This window comes from Gossypium hirsutum, chromosome A02 (genome assembly GCF_007990345.1).
Source record: "Gossypium hirsutum isolate 1008001.06 chromosome A02, Gossypium_hirsutum_v2.1, whole genome shotgun sequence".
NCBI classification, from domain to species: Eukaryota; Viridiplantae; Streptophyta; class Magnoliopsida; order Malvales; family Malvaceae; genus Gossypium; species Gossypium hirsutum.
In genome coordinates, this window is record NC_053425.1 from 19,334,939 (window position 1) to 19,356,887 (window position 21,949).

Consider the following 21,949-nt stretch of genomic DNA (forward strand, 5'->3'; position numbering starts at 1 on the left):
AGAAATTGTTTAATTCAGATTGATAATGACAGGTGAAATCTAAGTGGATTCTTTCTTCGGTATTGTTTCGCTTTTTGGTTGTTAATCATTTGTTTTCCTGATTCATTCTTTGTCGTGTTCTTTAATTAATTAATTTAGTTAATTTTAGTTTTAATCAATCTCTCAAATTTTTCGGTTAAATAATAGAAAGACAGTAATTACTAGTATTTTTAGTCCTCATGGGAATAATATCTTTGTTCACCGTAGTTATACTATTAATTGATAAATGCACTTACATTTGTCGGATTTTTAGGTGGTTTATGATTGCAATCACCTTTTAAAGACCAAAAGTGGGTGGTATGAAATGTGCAGGTGGTTGGTTGGTCACCATTGAAGATACAAGGCAAAGGGCCATGTGTGAGTATTTGTTGAACCACTCCTCATGCCGTCACATACCCAAATTGGGGTGGGAGTATAATAGGAACAATTTCTCATTCACTTGCAATTAATTTTTAAACATATCAATTTTGGTGCTAAATTTCACAAGTTAGAATATAAAATCCAATAACAATTTAACGGTAAATTTTATATTTGAATTTTTTTTTTATTTTAAAAATGCCATTAGGCCTCTTTTGTAAAACCAATTTCCAACATGTAGTAGCCAAGTCGGCACTTGTTGATTAAAGGAGGGATGTTTGTGATTGAGCTAGGCGGTGGTTCGAGGCTGGGGAGTGCAACATCTCCGACGTGTAGCCTGAGGAGTGTGGTTATTTTTAATGGATGGTTAGTGTTTGTTCTGAATGAAGAAAAGTGGTAGGGCCTTCAAGAGTGTGCTTATATAGATTGTTGGGTCCTTTAGAGTTTCTATTGACGCTCGTATGCTTGAAGTTTATTCAACACTCGCACTTAAGGAGAAGGATCAAGATTTTAACCAAGAATAAGTTTGTTGTTCAGGCTCATGGAGACAAGTTGATCCTTTTGTGTGGCAGTGCGTGCCAAGTCAGAGATCCCAAAGTTTGGCGATTTTGTGAAGATTCTTAGTAAAAACGTTACCTTTTATTGCTTTGGGTAGAATTCCCTACATTCTGACGTGTTTATTGATTAAAACCTACTCTAATTTCTGATATCCAAAAGAAGCATGCTTTGAACAATATGAAGTCATATTTTTACAAGTTACACTCTTCTTCACACAACACTACACAGGTTTTGTTTCTTCCTAATCATTCATTGCCAATCTTGACAAATGCTAAACCATTTTGTGCAGTTCTGCAGCCGCTATAGTCTTATAATTCTGAGGAAAGAAGAAAAAAGCAGCATCATATACATGTCAACCTTGTCTGCTATTTGCAAGAAAGAATCAATTCTCCGCTTCTTGGTGATGGTATGATTCCCATTCTATTCTGTGGTCCTATAGCATGGGTTGAAAGAGCCGTGATTTTGCTTTACCACTTTGCTTTTCATCATTCTAAACTATTTCCTCCATAACTAAATCCACAGTTTCGTTTTCCTTGTCGGTATCTTCTTCATCGATTAGATCCTCAACTTCATTTTCTTCTCCTTCGGCTTTCTCCCCATCTATCTCACCTTCAACATCTCCGGTTCCGTTGTTCACCGCAGACCACCCTTGTACTTGAGGATCAAGGGCCTTCCTCCCAAGTTTAATTGCTCCATCTTCATTCATCCCATTTTGGACAATTCCAATGCCCTTCTTTTCGTAAGTGTTTCTAAATTGGTTCAGCAACCAGATGCAAAGGGCAAGCAAGGCACACATATGCACAAAATGCTTGACCTTGAACCCTTTGTACCTCTGGTTTTTAGTAGCTGATTGCTTTATCATGCTGAACCCTCCAATATCCTCCCGATCTGAACCAAAACAGAAGGCAATCGAGTCTAAGTAATATAGAGTTGTAATTAGAATGCAAGATATTAGAAACCCATTGAACTAAGAACCAACCTCTCCAAGAATTTTTCATTTTGGGGGCATTGGGCCATGGTGAAGACCACAACAAAAGCCATATTCAACTTTGCACAATAAAAATTAATACCAACATTTATCTCTTTCTACTTGAAAAACCAGACAAATCCATTCGCCTGAAATTAACAGAGAACAATATTCGACCAAAAAAGACATAATGACAGAAACTCCAAAAAAGATAGGAAGAAATTGTAAGTAAACTTGGAAAGGAAAAGATAAAGAAAAACAGTACCCTTTTTATAACCTGGAATCTTGGGTTCACCTATATCAAAGGCAGAAGCAGCAACAATGGTGTTTCTGCAATGAAGCTTGTGGCGGATACAAGTGAAGTGAGGGGTAGCTGAGGAGTGAATGTGAGGAACAGAGTGAAGGAAGGTGAGCATATAAATAAGAATACACTTGGCAACAACTTGATGGCAGGCAATTGTTTCATCTATTCATTGGCTTCATTACACTGAACGTGTGGGGGTGCATTACGTTGACAAGTATACGGATCACATCACATAATGATAGTATCTAATGTATGATTTTACAGACTACTTTGTTTCAAAATTTGTCCATTTATTTATGGCTTCAAATTTATGGGTGTTGCTTTCATTGGTGTAGTGTCAGTGTCACATTTCCAAGTTCCTATACAGACTAACTTCTATACAGGGAACACAACTGTTTTCTTTAGGGGTAAAGTAAGGATTGTCGACTCAATATTTCAACCCAAAGTCATTTCACTCTTCCCTATCCTTCAGCCGACACATCACTGTTGGGATAGCAATAGCATTCTCTAAAAGAAAGTTGGAGTACAGTCTGTATTTAATTTTTAAACATCACTGTGAAAATCTGTGTCTTCAAATCTCAATTTTCATTCATTGTTTAGTTGTTTTCAGCTTTCATCGAGGGATGAGAATCTGGGATAGATTTTCCTGCCTTTTTATTAGCATTAAATATGAATATATAATAAAATTCTGGTAGTTTATCCATTAAAGCCCAACTGCAACCGAAAAAACCCAACACAACCGACAAGACATTCCCGGGTCCTTCTGATTATAACTCTGGGCTCATACCAAAAATCCAACGCCCACATACGTGGTGTAGCTTGTTGCCATTTGCCAAGCTATTAACGGTTACAAATATTTTCTGACTGGAAATAAACCAGGTTGAGAGCCCTGTGAACTAAGTAATGGTTTACAATATTTGAACACGTATAAGACAGCTACTGTTATTAAATACCTATATACATATGCCAATAATAAATTTACATGTACGCCTTTGATAACGACATCTTTGTAATAAAAAAATTTCCACGTTCCAACCTCGCGCCGACAGTTTGGCAATTTATGATATGGTAATAAATAACAAATGTGGACCTCTTATAAGAGAAAATTGTCAATCATATGTTGGACTACATCAGCTCCATCCGAATTAACCCAGTAGCTTTTAACCTGAAAAACCAGATGGTGATAAAATAGTACCACTCTATCAGACACTTTCAGGGAGGTAACCCGTGAATACAAAATGGGGTTGGGAAAAAACATCAAAATAAAATCTATTTGTAACATACTGACTAGTTAGATTCGTTTTTTTTTTTAATTTAAATTCGGATTAAGTTAACTTCTGTTTGCACCGATTATCTGATCCTAAGTTAAAAGAGGGTCCTTATTTTAACCGAATTCTATATTTATATTTACTTTTTATAATATAAAAATATACGGTATTTCTAAATTAGATAAACTTAAAAATTTTACATAAAATGAGAATGATAACTTGAACTAATCCGAACCAATGGAATTCGATTAAGGTTAGTCAAGTTATTTATAGTATTTAGTTTGATTTCAGTTTGATTTTTTATATATATATAGAAAGACAGCTAATTCTACCCGCAGGACGATGAGTTTGTAAAGAATAACTTGCCTGAATGGTACTATGTGCAAGAATCCTTTGACGGCTTCCTTTGAAGTATACATCAACCCGTTCCCAGCTGAGTTTTGTTAAACCTCTTATCATTTCCTCTGTAATATTGATAAACACAAGTGGAATTTTAGCCACTGGATAATAACTAGTTATTCAACTAGCACCTCGGCTTTCAGCTTTAAACATGTAATAGATGATTTAGCTCCCAACAACTAAATATTGTCATCTCGAGAAAATTTCTTCCCCTTTTTCCATTAACAAATGTTTGTATGTCCAATGATTAACAACAATACACCAAAGCAAGGGAAAAGATTACACAAATGCATATGTTTCACAATTTAGCAATTATCTTATATGTGAATCATTGCAGAAGATGAAAGCAAACAGTAATTATCGTCAAAGACCCTGAATTTCAGCTATGTTACTCAGACACTTTATTTTCCTTGAAGCATTTGTGTATGACACTCATGTTATGGGGATATGACCCTCTAAACACATATTTGTATTGAACATATACCCGTATTAGACACTCACATCAAAGTCCAAAACACCATAGCTTAAAAGAATAACTCTCACCATTGAATTATTGACAACTCCTACCCAGTATTTTGGATATTACATTTGTTAACTTCAAACGTTAGCTATAACCTAGATAGCCCTATCTGCCACTAGAATGGAACAGTCTAGATATTATAAGCTTTTGAAAATCCTATGATGATATCATGATATACTTGGCTAATCCTAATTCAAAATGAATACAAAGTCGGATATTTTAAAGGAAAACATTTTGCTACTTCAGGATAAAAGAAATTTGAAATCTGAATCCAATTTGTTTATTGGCTTGAGGTTAATGCCATCCTAGCTACCTCTTCACTAACAATTCCATATGCATTGCCGATTGAAATTGGGAAGAGTGTTGTTTTTATGCTGTCCTTTGATCTTTTACATCTGCTAGAACTCCCAGTGACTACTAAGAATTATTACAAACCAATTCTAGTGAAGTGAAAGATGCCACCAACCAAAAATAACAAAGGAAATTTTATAGAGAGTTATTTGATTTCTAATTTTAAAATATAAATAATAAGCAAACCTTCCATGTTTATCTTCTCATCTCCATTGATTTTGGCCTCAAAGGGGGTTTCATCAAGGGTGGCTGTTTTTGCTGGCTCCACATTAATGACATGTGGGTATCTGTCACTTCTTGGAAGATGTTTGATCTGATATGGACAGAAATCCAAGTTGGCATTAGGTTCACAGCAGGTTATACCAATTAAAAGCTTCCACGAATATGCTTGATGGTTACCTTAGGAAGTTCATTTCGTCGCCGTAAGGAAGAGGTACTCCACCCAACAATATCTAAGAACAGCGTCAAGTTCTTAAACAGGCAGAATAGTTTCGATGAGAATAGGTCATGTCCTAGAGCCTAAAACATCTAGTTCAATTATTAAATCATCCGTGAAGAATTGGTAATGCAGAGAAAACATAAATGCAGAATCAACTGATATAATAAAAGGATACGGTCGAAACTTGCATTTGCATACGCAACACGACGCCTGAAGGACCCCAGAGCAGAACTGCATTTAAAGAAAAATACAGATATGAGCCTGTAATTTACCATCCGCTCTCTCACGCTTTAAAATAACAAAGGAATCTTGCAAAAACTCACATAAATTTAAGATCTTCACAATCGTTGACCATCCGAAGAAGAAGTGGTGGTTTTCCATCCTTTCCATCGGTCAAAAACAAATGTTTTCCAGTTCTACCAAGCAACCACGATATTCGAGCAGCAAACTTTTCAAGTGCACGGGAGCCACGGAACAATGGAACCTGAATAATGCAAAGCCATGACAAGAATACTATTACCAATCTGTATGTAAAAAGTGTTAACCCATACTCAATGGTCAAAGACTTCATTGTTCAACGTTATCACTCAATTGCATTCTATTGCATACCTGCAGAGAAGATGAATCAGTAGTCTCAATCAGAACTTAATTGAAGACTAAACTTCAAAAGTGCATTTCATACTCGAATAGTGAGGGAAAGAAATCTATCCAATAATTCTTGGAGCATGAATGAACTACCTGTTTATGCCACAGAGACCCAAGGTGTGGACTTGCAAATGTAATGAAATTCATGGGCTCTAGTCCAGCAATTTTGCCTTTTAATTGCCCTTCAGGGCATAAATCTTTATCTCCCAAATGGTCAGTTCCACAATCTCCATTTGTTTGAGAAGTTTCTTGAGTTAGGTCTTGTTCATAAAGCCGCGCAATGGCATACCTTGCTACAAGGCCACCTAATGAATGACCAACGAAAGAAATCTTCTGAACACTTGGGTGACAGCTTATGACAAGTTTAACCTGAAAAAGGTAAACTTAAATTAATATAAATGATTTCTGTCAAATATATATATATATTATAAATGGTAAAAATGGAAGTACAGAGTATCAAACTACAGAACAATAACATATCAACGGTAAACGGCAGTTAGCAAAATTGGAAAATAATCTGAGTTGCAATCATGAATAATGAACCTTATTGAAGACAAATAAAATTGATAGCACACATACCTCCTCTGCTAATCTGTCGCCCATTACATCGACACCATCAAATGTCAACGTTGAAGAATTGCGCTCACTGCCTGCATTGCGCATTAAGTCATTAACCATTCAGTACTTATTTCACCATGAAATTCATCAACAATATCATTAACTCATTATCACGAATATTCATTTAGTGAATGGGTCTTGCGTTCTCTTCACCAATTAATTAGGATGGTAACAATCCAGCAAAATATTAAATAAGAAAAAAACACAATTTGATGAATAACAATCAAAATTTGAATCCTGGATCAGTCATTGGTGAGACTTATCTACTTATAACTTCGGATAGATCTAAAGTCTAACCCAGGTTAAATTAATTCAACAGCATTGGAGTATAAGACTCCAAATTACTTAGCAGACTACTTATGAAATTCTATTAGAGATTAATTATGAAACAGTTCAAAAAAATAACTTTGTAAGAAGAGAAGGGTGAGATGAGTAAATCATTAACTTGAAACTAATTAGCATTTAGCATAATCACAGTTAATACATACAAAAAAAATGGAGTACCGAAGTACTCACAATGAACAATAACATTCTCAGGATACGTCTTTAAAAGCTGCTTCGCTGCAAATCTCCAATTCTGAGCACTGCAAAGATACCAATCCAAAAATCAATCAAGCAGTTCGGAACACATAAATAATATTAATAAAAAAACGATTAAAACCGAGATTAACCTGCCAATGATGCCATTAACCATGATAACTAGATGAGTAGGATTGTTACGCTCTCCCGGAAACTGGACTTCCATATCGACACCTCCGTTCTCGTGGGATTTCGTTCTCAAGCATCCAAATCTCGGCAAACTCAATGATCTTCTATTCTTTTTTTTCTTCATCTTCTTCTTTTTCTCCTGCTGATTCAGTATCTTATTACTAGTATTATTGTCTTCCCTAACCTTGATCTCTTCAGCAACATCAACTTCCTTCTCCGGTACTCCTCTACAATCTCCCTCCATATCCGCCATTTTGAAGCTTAAAAACAGAGCTAAGGTAATAAGAAACAATCTTAAAGTGTTGTATTAAGCTAGATTTTTGTGTTGGATTTTGATAATGAGAAAATGGAGGGAGTCAAAATAAGCTAGCCAGGATTTAAAGAAGTGAAGAGGGGGACAATGAAGATGGTGAGGGCGGGCGGTTTTTGTAGTTACGGGTTTGTTAGCTAAATGGGGCGACCCGCTGGTCCCCTCTCTTTAATTTTAAGAGATTGCCCTTGATTTTATGGTTTTATTACGGGATAAATTTGTTTCCATCGGCTGATGGGTTGAGGATAAAATCGTCATCCTGTAAGTATATTTGTTTTTGTGCTTCAATCTTGATTTTTTCTTCTAGAAGGAGACAGAAATGACACGTTTAATCTTCGGAAACTTTTGTCTTCAAATTTTAAAGCCTCGTTTTTTCAACTCGGACGGCTATTTCTTAATTACCAATTTTTTTAATTTTTCTAATTCTTAAATCATCTATTTTAATTTTTACTCCCGGATAAGTGAAAGAGGGGAGTGAGTTTATTTAGAATTGAATCCAATTTTTATACCTACAACATAATGATTTTGTAACTGAATTAAAGATTGTTAACGAGAATCAATTAATATTGAATTATGTATCTGAAGCAATACAAATAATCGATTGACTTATTAATTGATATGAGTCAATTAAATTTGATTAAATTAGTGGTTGAATTAAAGTTTATAATTTTTTAAAATTTTATAAATTTTTAATAATTTATTTAATTAAAACTAAACGTACTAATTGGATCAACAATTTATGGCCTAGCCTTTGATAACTACCTATTTGTATTTATAATCTCTTTTCAACCCTTTACTCAAATTCATATATTCGTCATTGTTACAATAGCAACAGTATCAATTGGGATAAAGTTCAATTGTATTATATTATTATTTTAATGTATTACACTTGTATTTAAAATATCATATATTTTTTTTATAGGGTGATAAAGTGTAGGATTTATTAAAAAAGTCTAAGCTTGTTTGAACTAGATCATGCTGATCGGTTAGATTAAGAATCAATTGAGATATTAATTTGGTGAGAGATTTTCAATCGTTAACTTAAAAATCAGTACGAACTAAACAAAAAAAATGATTGAATTGAATTTTTAATATTTTATTTTATAATTTTATTAATAATTTATTTTATAGAACTTATCGCAACAATTAAATCATGAACCAATAACGTGATTAATTTGAGTACCAATCCAAATTTGAAAATTTTGCAAAAAATCAAAATTAATAACTTAAATACAAATCATTTACCTGGATAAACTATTAGAGTAATAATTCGTATTAAAAAATAACGTATTTTTATAATTAGTATAATGCTATGTTTTAACTAACTTATTATACATATATCTTTGTCGCATAAGAATATTAAATACCAAAAGCATGGAAGCACCAACTTCGAAGTTAGGCATACATATGAATATGGTATTATATGCTATGTTCCAACTTTAAATTAGGTTGGAAATGATATAATACCAAATAATATTATTTTTCGAGCCAAGCAATTAATATATATTTTGTGCAAGTCTGTACTAATGGAACATACATTCATATGTAAAAAGACTAAGCAACTCTAACTATATTAAGAAAATAAATAAATTAATGTTGAAAAATCAAATGTGTATGGTCCTAAGTCTATGCCTCTTAATGTCAAGCTATCTAGAAGTCCTCCAACCTTTTTTGGTCAATGGCAAGAAGGAGAGACTCTTCAAATGTTATCAACATTCCAACATAGATAACCTTTCTAGAAACCATTTAACATCTGTCTTTCACCAATCATCCATTAATTCTCGCTTCTTGTCATCAACTACATGGGTTGTTTCCAAAAGAAATGGGTAAATGTTTAATTTCCTCACTTTTTTTTATTTTGGTTTTAACTTTTTTTTAAAAAAAATTATTTTGATTTTAACATTTAAAATTTAGTTAAATTATTTTTTATGAGATAGAAAAATTGACTCGACTGTTAAAATTTTACTGTTATTGGCATAATAGGCAATGCAACTTTCTTTGTGTACTTTACTAGTAAGAGAAAAGATTGTATGAAACGGTGGCGCCACGTCATCTGTATCCCTTTCTAATAGTTTTATGCCACATCAGTACTTTTATCCTGAATTTTAGTATTTTAATTTGGATTTGATTTTTTTCAGGATAAAATCCTGAAATTCAGGATAAGAGTACTGATGTGGCATAAAACTATTGGAAAGGGATACAGATGACGTGGCGTCACTGTTTCATACAATCCTTTCCATTAATTTTTTTAAACAAAATTTGTGAATCTTTTTCGTTGAATTTTTTTTTATGAAATATACATGGATTTCCACATAAATAGTCATACCAGTATTGTTAAAATTTCAATGGTCTAATTACTTTTCCCATTTAAAAATAAATAATTTAACTAAATTTTAAAAATAAATTGCCAAAATAATAAAAATAAATAAATTGGGATCAAAATAAAAAAAATTAAAACCTAAATTTATCATTATATAAAAAAAATTCACTCAATCATATAGAAAAAGAAATAAATATAAGAAAATAGCATCTAAATTCCTTTTTTTTAAAGAAAAAAATTCAATATCATACTTCCATATACTTGCATATATTGAAGGGCCAAGCAACATATTTTGGCACTCAACTTTAAACACTAAGGTTATATATGTTTTACGGTAAACTACATGATTAATCATTTTAAATAAAGTCGTTTTTATTTTAATTACTTTAATTTTTTATTAATTTAGTTATTTAAAAAATAAATTAATCAAATTGATCACTCTATCGTTAAATGATAATGAAAGGCTTACGATGTGTTTGTACGAAAAAATTTTTGAGTGATCAAAATAGAAATAACTTAATTTGAAGTGATTGGTTGGTCGTTTACTCTAATTTTAGAATGACTAACCGGTAATTTACTTTATTTTTTAAGTAAAATATTTTATTATATATTAAATAAAAATTATAAAACCATAAAATTACAAGGAGGAGGACAAAAAAAATACATGAATTATCTAAAATCGTGAAAGAAATCAAATGTTCGAGAATTGAAAAATCTGTAGCAAATGTCTCAACAATATATTAAAGTTATATTAACCAATTTCCATACCAATTTTTTTATTAAAACAAAGCTTATTAAAAGAAATTGTTGTGGGTAAAAAAAAAACAAAGCATTTTTACACTTAAAATTATTCATTCACAAACAACAAATATTCGGTGAAATAAACTTTTAGGAGAAAAATTTAGATTCGAATCCTCCTAAATATAATATAATTGAGAGGATTAGTTACGAAATTTAAAAAAAGTTTTCTTCATAAATAGTAAAACAAACATAAACATAATTTTGAGCCTCGTTTATTAAAAAGTCTGATTTATGATTTAGTCTCTAAAGTATATATATTTTTCTACTTTGATATTTAAACTTTTTTTTTCTCAATTTGGTACCTAAAGTGTGCCTCCAATATATATTTTAGTTTATTTTTTGATAGATGTTAAAAGAAAATTATAGCCAATCACAAAGCGCCACATGGCGCCTTTATATAAAAAATAAATATTTTCTTTTATTAAAAGTATATACACATTAAAAAATATAAAAAAATAGAAATGAATATATAAAATCTAAAAAAACATATAAATTATAAAAATAAAATTTACAAAAAAGAATACGATAATTGAAAAGAAATTTGTTGAAATAAATAATATGATTATGAAAATTGTAAAAATTTTAAAAAACTAAAAAAGGTTTTAAAATATTTTTTTATGAAATTCTAAAAAGGTTTTTAAATTTAAAGTTCTTTTTTTCTATTATTTGAAATTTAAATACATTTTTTTTTAATTTTTATAACATTTTTCCACTTTTTATATATTATTTTGAATTTCCAAATTTTATAATTATATATTTCATAATTTTATTAAAAAATTTAAAACTTTTTTTTAAAAAAATTATATTTTATATATGATTTTTTACATTTTTAATCAATATATTATATACAATACTAAAAAAAGGACATGTGGCATGTTCTAATAGCGCCTTGTGGCTTATCAGTGCTAGTCAACATTAAGTCAAAGTCAAAAGTATTTTTTATATTTAAATATTTAATATTATAATTTTTTAATTTAAATTTAATATTTTTATTTTAAATAAACCTAATTATCACATGGCATCTTTTCATTAGCCAAAACATGCCATGTGATACATTTTTATTTATCAAAGTTGCCTAACAGTTATTTTTAACATTCGCTACAAAATGGACCAAAAACAGAAAAAATTGATACTTTAAATACCAAATTGGATAAATATCAAAGTGGGAAAATGAGTATGCTTCAAGGGCTTAATAGAGAATTAAGCCTTTATTAAACAACTTGAACACCAACATTCATTTAAGTTTATTTAAAGCTTATTTAAAAATCATTTATTATTTGAATGTTATATAATTAATAATAATATTATTAATGTGCTTATTTTATTATTTATAATATAATTATTAATATTTATATTTTTTATTTTTTATTTTTTAAAAATATTTATATATATATGTGTGTTTACTTATTGTTTGCTTGTTTATAATTATAGGCATTATTTATGATCTTGTTCAATTATATATTTCTGAACATATTTATTAACATGTTTGTTTAATGTTTAGAAAAAATTTTTGTTTAATACTAATGAATAAGTTCATTTAACCTCAAAGAATGAACATAAACACAAATAAATTAATAATAGAATATAAACACGAATTTGAAAACTTTAACAAACATATAAACTCTATATAAGCAAAATTAAAATTAAACAAATGAACATGAAACACAACCTGTTAATTCAATCGTGGCTTACCACTAAAAATGAAGTGTGATCCAAAAAACTCTTTGATAAGGAGAATTCAACAAATTCTAGCATTTGAAGAAAAGTGGTCCTTGAATTATGCTCCTAGAGATACTAATCAGATAGATGATGCTTTGGCGAAAATGGCTCTATCAAGTACTGAACTTTGAACATTATTGAAGACCCCCCGTTGGAGATTAAAGAGATTCTGAAGAATGATAATTCTTTTGTTAACTTGTTTATGACTTACTCTTTGCAATTTTCTTTGTTTATTTAATCAGAAAAAAAAATGAAGTGTGGTTGTATTGTTTCTTTCATGCTTTCACAAATCCATTTTTTGTTCGTTTGTTATCTTTTAGGAAAATAAAAACTTTTTATTATAAAAAATTTAAAAAGAATACATAATATCATTTTGAAAAAAATAATAATAACAAAAAGAAACTAACAAAAACAAAATCAAAATTGAGAACATGAATGTTTAAAATTTACTTAACGACCCAATTTTCAGTGGTACTAGAAAATGTGGTTTCGAAACCCCATTTCTGCAAATCAAGCCCATAAATATAAAATAGGAATATTTACGGAGTTAATGTGAGAATATAATAAAGAATGATCAAGTAATTTAGCCAATAAATTAGTTAATTAAAGCTCAGGGATCTTGTAAAAGTTCAATTGCTATAGAGTTTTAATTAAGAAAAGACTTGAGGACCTAGATAACAATTAACCATAGGGCCAAAATAGTTATCAAACCATTTTTAATAGATAGTTAGTGGATGATGATGACATTTTCCATTAAGCGTAATTAATGGTAGGATTATGTTAATTAACAATGATTAAGTTAATTAAGTCTTAATCAATGTATATATATTAAAGATACTGGAAATGATAATATCATCATTTTCTTTTTTCATTTAATTCATGTAGTCCAAAGAAGAAAGAAAAACAAAGAAGAAAAGCTTTCAAACTCCTTTAGCATTCGACCATTAAATTAGGTGAGAAAATCAAACCATTTTCTTGTAATTTTTATAGATTTATGATCATGAGAGCTTGATTTAATTAGCCCATGTATCAATTTGTTCAATTATTGAATATTTAGTAAGTTATCATTGTTGACAAATTGATGAATTTGGCTTGAAATTGATAGATATTGAGCTTAAATTATGAAAAGGACTAAATTGTAAAATTAGTTAAGCTTGTTTGTTAGCTTTGTAACATTAGGGACCAAATTGAATAAATGCAAAACCTATCATGAAATTATGATAGAAATAAAAAGCATAGGGTCACTAATGAAAGAATGTGCAATCGTATTTTAGTCCGAAGCTAGGAATCGAAAGCTATGCTTATCCCGAGTTTAGGGACTAAATTGAATAAAATTCAAAATATTTGTATATTCAAAAAGGGAATTAGTTTGAATTGTGCATTTCATGGAATTGTTGTTGTGAGCCATTGAATGGCTATTATGTGTTAATATATGATATTGATTGGTATATATAATTGTATAAAATTGAAATTTGATAAGAGTGGAGCTAATAAAGGAAAAGCTAAGATTGTGAAATGATCCCTGAGAAATTTACTCGTTTTGTGTTTTGAAAGGTAAGTTCATACATAATTTATTACCCTTCCTTGTTTAATAGGCTTGCTTGTGTTCATTTTCATTATATCTATGCTTGAACATAAGTGAAGATTTTGATGGAAATCGGCATACATGGCCAACAAATGTGATTGAATTAAAATGAATTGAGATAAGTGATTGATGTTATATCTGTTGGAAACTCCGGTTTGAAAATGGTTTTCTTTCACAGTAGAAAATTAAAATTTTGAAAATCGACCTGATTTGTGATATTTATAGCAATAAACCTTAACCGAATTTGTACCTGTGTTTTCGGATAAGCAAATCCTTGATGTTTTCTGATTTTCAACCAGATGATCTTCTCCGTTATTCTCATACTATGAACTGTTTCGAGTGTGGGCTCAAACCAATTGAACCAAAACACAGAACTAGAAAAAAGTTTTCTTTTAGGGGTGAAAACGAAAATTCTCTCTTCTTTAATAGAAACCGGTAAAAAATTGTTATTCTGAAAATTATGTTTATAAGTTGAGAAAAATTATCTCTATTTTTCGGAAAAATAAAAATCTTTCTCTGTTGTGTAAATAGCACAACTGGTGTCATCTATTTATAGGAAGAGAATGTAGAACCCTGTAGAGTTGTAGATGTTTATTTTAAATAGAAAAACATCCTACTTAGAATAGGAGAGGGGTGAATAAATCACCCTTGTATTTATATTAGGGTTGCCGCTCCTTTTATGTTATATGAAGGGTTTTGGGCCTTTCTCACATCAGGTCCAATTATGAGTACTTCTTGAGCTTTTTTTGACCCAGTACTCTATAATATGATCTAAGCCGATTCAATTTTTCTATTTCCCAAAATAAAATTGAATACCTACATATTAAATAAATTTCTCAACCCAATATTACCTCAGTAAAATTTTGACAATTTTACCTCATTAAAATTTCGAGAAAATTTTTCACTATGATTGAATGATTTATTTTCATTTTTTGGCTTCAAAACAGTCCAAAAATATAAACTTATTCTTCTATCATTTTTTAAGTAATCCTATATAGGATTCCAAGTTTCCATTTTCATTTTCATTTTCATTTTCATTTCCATTTCCATTTTTGGAAACCTACATTCATTTTCACATGATTCCATTTCTCCATTTTGGAGAAAACCTGAATCATTCATGAATGTTTCCCATTTCTCTTTTTCTATTCATTCCGTTCATTTATATTCAAACACGCAATTCATTTATGGTTTCAACGAACTCGCAAAGGGGTCGATTAGACATATATAGTTGAGGCTAAAATGAGTTATAATTAAGTTCCGGCTTTTCGCCTATTGTTTATAAATTCATTTAGTCACAAATTCTTCCACTATAGTATCTTGACTGGGCTCTCCTCAATGGCATACCATTACGAAAGCAACTACTCAATACTCATCCAATGGCCTTGTCATAAGTGTTTTACCCTCATAGAATATCCTTGATCTCTTTGGAATAATATCCATTCCCCAATATGATCATATTTTATCTCATGGTAACCATTACATTTTCCTTCATGAAAAGTCAATCACTATCAAATCGTGATCAAGTCATCCATCACAAAGATGGATGACCCATGACCATGTTTACTTTTCATCAAACATGTAATGGTAATAAGAGGAGATCATTTACTCATGTTTTGGGCTATGAATTCCATTGTTGTGAATAAATAAAGAAGTCGTACACCCAACGCACCAGCTTTCGGTTCCTTATCTATTTGAACTCAAGCTTTTACTTACATCAAAGTGTACGAGTCACGCATATATAGTCCGCCATCCACTTAGGATTTAAGCATGCAACACCATGAATTTCATAAGTGAATAAATCCATAAACGGATTGGAGATCTATTCTACTTGGGTTCTAACCAATATATTGTTAGTCTAGTTTGTCACATCTATGTTTTTATCTTCTGGGAGTCATCCACTCTGATGCTCATTTTCATTTAGACTAAAGACATGTTTAGGTTTGTCTACTAATACAAGTTATCTTTTCGTACTATGATCCGACCATGTAATATCGCTTAGTATTAGTTAAACATTTAGACAACCAATGAACAACATTCGCTTCCATTTTGCTTTGCGTGCAAAAACCATTTGAGGAAAAGTATACAAAGTATATTAATGTAATTAATGAATTTATTTTATTAACCAATCTATTTGAAAAAATTACAATTGTATATTGACGAAAATACAACACTTAGGGCACCAGATTCAACAATACATATTGATTATAACTAGAAGAATGGAAAATATCTTGAAATGTATTGTTAAATTTATATGTAAATCATGTTCAAATTCGATTGAAAGGATTTGGGAATTGATATATGATAGTTACATGGTATGAAAATAAAAATATATATGCCCATGTGAATATGTTTAAACATTTGAAGCCTACGAGCTTTACACTTCGATGCCTTGGTGTGGTGTAGTTTATGCTCGTACAAGCTATCTTGGTGTGGTATAGTTCACTTGCATGTCTGAGTTCATTTTATTAGGGTTCCATTTAGCGAAAAATTACAATTCAATCTTGAAAATAAAAAAATGAAATAAACTGAATTTGATAAGTTATTATGACATGTGATTCAAATTGAAATGGTATGAACCTGTAGATTGATGATAGTATATGAAATTGTGATGATATTATATGGATTGGTATGTTTTGGTAATGCTTTAGCTATGTATAATGCCTGTAACACCCTTATCTCGACTCAATTCATTGGGTCAAGATCTTGGTGTTATTACACATAATACATTGCAAAATTTTCAAAACAATTAACGTATACTCTTGACTTAAAACATTTTTCTTATTAATTTATCTACACTCTCATTATTAAAAAAACAAAGAAAAGTATTTAAAAATAAAATACTACATCAGACTTATCACAACTTTATACAACACATAAATTTACTAAAAACAGACAAGATAAGGCATAATCCTACTATAGGCCACTGTATGCATAATAACCTGAATTGATGCTTCTCTGACGCATTCTTGGTTTGGTCTCCCTTGGCAAACTCACTTTTTGACAATACTTGAAATATAAACATAACAATTGTAAGTTACACAAACTTAGTGAGCTTTAATACAAAATACCTTGGAATCTTCTTAGTTGAATTTATCATCTCAAAGATTTGATTTGATCTCTTTTTGGGCTTACACCTTCCTCATCTTGGGCTTGCAACTACACGCCAACTACAGTACTTATTTTTCTGATTCTCACTTAACTACCAAGCTAACTTCAGATCATTCCAGACAATATATTAGTACATTGTTTCTCTTAGAACCACAAAAGTACTTTTTGAAAGAAAATCTCTTCAGAGCTCACTTCATAAAGGCTATCTCTTTAAACAAACACTTATTCCAAAATGGTTGTTTGCAGACACTGTTCATTGGAAGGTACTTACACATTTGGCGAATTCCCACAATGAGTTGAATATCACTAGTTTACCAATCAAATCATATTCTAGTTCAAATCCCATATAGGCTTATACTGATAATAAACTATCCAGATCATTCAAAATAATTTCATGCATCTTGTTTCAAAACACAAAGTTACCCAAGATAACAAACAACTCAGATTCCATAAGATTCCAGACTGAGACATGATACTATTTAGATATGATGAATACCAGATACTTAGGTTTCAGCACTATGTAACAAGACAAACTCAGATTGACAAATGCTTATATCTTTCATCACTTCGAATATACCCATATTCTAAACTAACAAATTATAATGGTGGATACCCTCTTTGATCACACAGATACACAATTCTTTTCAAGAAGCTTACCTTAAGACTTATTTGATTACATAATGGAACTAACTCAACCAAATTAACTTCAGACGTATCATAGACTTATCTATCAAAGAATTCCCAAAACTTATCCAAAACCTACCACAAGGGCAGATAACCATGTAACAGCCCGACTTTGGGCCTAATTGGAATAGTGGTTTCGGAACCACTACTCTGAAGCCAGAGAAATTATTTTTAATGTTATTTTATGTGTTACAGAATGATTATATGAGTGCATGAAAATTTCGGTGAAATAATTTTAGAGATTTCATGCTTAATTGCGAAAAAAGACTAAATCGCATAAAGGGCAAAAGTTTTGTTTTGCTAGCTAAATATGTTAAATAGCTAGAGAACCAAAATTTGGAATCTTTAAAGAGAATAAACCTTTAAGAAAGGATTGGCCGGCCATAGAGAGAAAGAAATTAGGAAAGTCAAAATTAGGTGAAGTTGGTAACTTAATTTTGACTAGAAATAAAATAGAATAAAACAAAAGGTATCATCTTTTCATCTTTCTTCTTCCCCACCGAAAATACCAGCAAATAGGGGGTTTTGAAAGCTCAAAAATATCAGCCACTCTTCACCCTTGCAAGTAAGTGATTTTGATGGCCTTTCTTGATAATTTTTATACTTTTGAGACCCTTGTAGCATAATCTAGCTAATGAGGGGACTATTTTGCAAACTGGATGAAAGTATAAGGTTTTTCATGAGAGAATTTATGTTGTTAGCTGAAATTTTATGGAATAAAATAAATCTTGTTTGTGTAATAGACAACTTTTGTGAAAGAAGTTTGCATGAAAACACCTAAAAAGGGCAATTTTATAAAGTTGTAAAATAAGTTGTAAATGTGTGAAATAATTGAAATTGTGAGTTTCTATAGTTATAAAAAGAATTTGGATAGGCTTGGTAAAGGAGGAAATTCGATAAAAATCGATTTACGAGCCCAAGGACAAAATCATAATTTTTGTAAAGTCTAAGGGCAAAACGGTCATTTTTCCAAATTGTGAATTATAGAATCTTTTAATTAATGTAATGATTAAATGAGTGAATTTCATCATATTAGATCAATAAAATCGAGATTTGAGCTTAAATCAAAAAGTTTGAGGTTATGGACTAAAATGGAGTAATTAGTCGAAATTGCATTCGAGGTAAGTCCGTATGACTAAATATACATGTTACTGTTAATATACTTGAAATCTATCTTGCTTTGGTTATATTGAATTATATGTTGATGATATTGAGTATGATGAAAGTGATGCCAAACGTTAATAATATTCATGTGATGATAGAATACATTAGAAATTTGATGGAACATGATATCCCATAGAAACAAGTAAGTTGTACGTAAATAATACAACTTAGTCGTATTTATATATTGAATATTTGATTATGTATATAATGCTTGAATGTATTTATGAGTAATATATGGTGAGATTTAATGCGGTAAAAACTCTCGGTTGAACCTTAGGAATGATAGGATATCCTTGCCATGACATTTGGGTGATATGGATGTGTGCTAGTGTAAGACATGTCTGGGATATGCATCGACCTCGAGATATGCAAGCTAGTGTAAGACCTGCCTGGGACATGGCATCGACACTGATAGATGAGAGCTAGTGTAAGACCTGTCTGGGACATGACATCGACTTATATGTGTGAGCCAGTGTAAGACCATATTTGGAACATGGCATCAGCATCATACCCTATGTTTGAGGCTTAGCGATTATCCTGAGGTATTCCAAATGGTTCAACGGGAAATTTAAGGTTTAAGTCGAAATGATAGAGCATATGGCTATGTTGTGAGTGGTGCAGGTACTTACATGAAATTGATGATGTGTGAATTCAATTCATGTTGTATGATTAGTAAGGAATGAATATGAGCATGTTGAATAACACAGTATGTATGCCAAGCTCATGAGAAATGATTTCGGTTTATGATACACATTTGGTGAAGATGTAAATAGGTAATTCATGCCTATGAGAATGATTTGTGATGACCTTGTGATTATAAGTCTATACTTATGATGTATAAATATGTATCTTTACCAGTGTGGTGAAAATGAATTAATATGGTGTGATAAACTTAGTATCATTAATTTACACTAAAATAGTTTTGGACAGCAGCCATAGTTTGATTTTGAAAATCCACAAAAAATTGTGGAAATTGAGTTAGAGGTTGGATAAAATATGAAATTAAAGCTTAATGAGTCTAGTTTCACATAGAAGAAACTATGTAAGAAAAATAGTTTCATATTTTGAAATATTTAAATTGTTGTAAGATATAGTCAGAATGATTTCGAAATCCCCTGTCCTGATTTTAGAAAATCATTAAAAATGGTACAAAAATAATTGTGGGTTACAATTTATATGACTAGAATCCTCAATAAGTATATTTTCAAAAGAAACAAACAGAAACATCATTCGATCCCTTGTGAGGAGATAATTAATTTTTAGTAAAGAAAGGTTGAAGCTGTCAAATAGCAGAATATGGGTGATTTTGAAGAATAAACTGTACTAATTGGATAAAGAAAAAATTCTGAAAATTTTATGGTAAGAATATATGTTAGTCTAGTTTCTGGAAAAATTAGTAGATCTTAATTTGGAGTTCCGTAACTCTAGATATAAATAATTTTGTGACCATGACTCAAGAAAACAGCTTGACCTGAACATAGGTAAAAGACAATTATGATAGTATTACCTTGAGATCATGTTGTAAGAATTGGTGGAAGCATATTGATAAATTGCTTATTATTTTCATATGGACTTACTAAGCGTGAAGCTTATTCCCTCATTTCCATTTCTTTTAGCTTGTCAAGTTAGCTCGAGGTTGGAGATCGTCGGAGGCAGCATCACACTATCAAGTCACTACCTTTGGAATAATGAAGCATATATTAGAAATTTCAATTGAGTGGCATGTATAGGGATCTAGTTTATTGACATGTGTTATTATGCTTTGGCCAAATGTATTGGCTTATATTGAGTTATATGTATATGACCATGAGATGTGGCTCATAGTGATTATGGCTTGTAAACCTAGTTATTCATGACATGTCTAATGTTGATGTGATTATGTTTGTTTGCCATGCTTGGTTGGTAATATGACATGTGTATTGGATGTATGCTTTATGACCAATTGAGGTGGCCATAGCCATGTAGTAATTGCACGTTATAAAAATAACGTGATAATGGTTGAACAAGAGTGCTTGATGGATAAGTTGGTAACCCTAATATAATGGTAAAAGTGATCATCGAATGACAAGTCTTATGAATGTGAATTAAGGAATCTAGACTTGGTATTGCATGAGTAGATACACTGCTTATAAAATGACATGTTAATGTTATGAATATGTCTTAAAAAAGGTTGTTTAATCTCTAAAATGATGCCATGATTTGTGGTTTTAATATGTATAAGGTTGCAAGGGTTTATGGGTAACATGAAGGCTTGGAAAATAGCCTAGGTGTTGACTACACGGGTCGAGACACGATCGTGTGTCTCAACCGTGTGAGAGACACGGCCTAGAGACACGAGCGTGTGGCCCGACTATATGGTTCGATTTGCATGTTGATGTCATAAACAGAGAGTTACATGGCCTGAGGACACGGGCATGTCCCTATGTCCACACAGGCATGTGACCCTGTTTCATGGAAAGAAATTTTCTAAGTTTTCCCAAAACTTTCTAAGGTTTTCAGTTTAGTCCCTAACTACTTTCAATGCATGTTTAGGGCTTCGTAGGCCCGTGTATGGGACATTATGCATAAATATTAAAAGTTTTGAATTAACAGAAACTTTGTAGCCCAATTTTTGCATGTTTGTGAATGATTAAGTCTGGTAATGCCTCGTACCCTATTTCGGCATTGGACATTGGTAAGGGGTGTTACATTTAGTGATATCAGAGCTATAGTTTAGTTGGTTCTCAGACTAACCTAGCATGCATGAGAGTCTAGCTATACATGCCACAGATATATGATAGTGTGATGTCTCCTGACATGAATGAGAACTATCTTGCTCAGACAAAAGTACTCTCCAACCGAGCTACACCCAACTATGTTGATAGTAATACCAAAGTATTTGAATGAAGTGTTGTGGTGATAAGTTGAAACTCGAGAAGGTATGAACAGGGTTCATAATATCATGCTACGGATAAAATGACATTGTTCCGATTGGACATTAAAATTTTGATGGATTGTAATGGTTCCTTGAAATGAGATAAAGGACTATATTGTAATGAGTTTATTTATGTCTAGTTGATGATTCTATGATATATATGGTCGATTT

At 31.1% G+C, this 21,949-nt stretch overlaps 1 protein-coding gene across 3 annotated transcripts; it reads right to left on the reverse strand.

Moving 5' to 3' along the window:
* Positions 1-1,016: 1,016 nt before the first annotated feature.
* LOC107951131 (putative lipase YDL109C) lies at positions 1,017-7,580 on the reverse strand. 3 transcript variants are annotated; one of them, XM_041083005.1, is made up of 12 exons: positions 7,137-7,580; positions 6,982-7,049; positions 6,427-6,497; positions 5,941-6,216; positions 5,526-5,686; positions 5,378-5,433; positions 5,163-5,215; positions 4,950-5,076; positions 3,860-3,957; positions 2,187-3,390; positions 1,934-2,070; positions 1,017-1,842 (listed from the first exon to the last, which is right to left on the reverse strand). In XM_041083005.1, exons 1-10 carry the CDS (start codon positions 7,424-7,426, stop codon positions 3,319-3,321), a joined length of 1,272 nt encoding a protein of 423 aa, XP_040938939.1. In that variant the 5' UTR covers positions 7,427-7,580; the 3' UTR covers positions 1,017-1,842; positions 1,934-2,070; positions 2,187-3,318. The 3 variants fall into 3 exon arrangements, with proteins under 3 accessions (XP_040938939.1, XP_016741552.1, XP_040938937.1); XM_016886063.2 differs by lacking the exon at positions 1,934-2,070; XM_041083003.1 differs by having other exon boundaries at positions 1,934-3,390.
* Between the last annotated feature and the right edge of the window lie 14,369 nt (positions 7,581-21,949).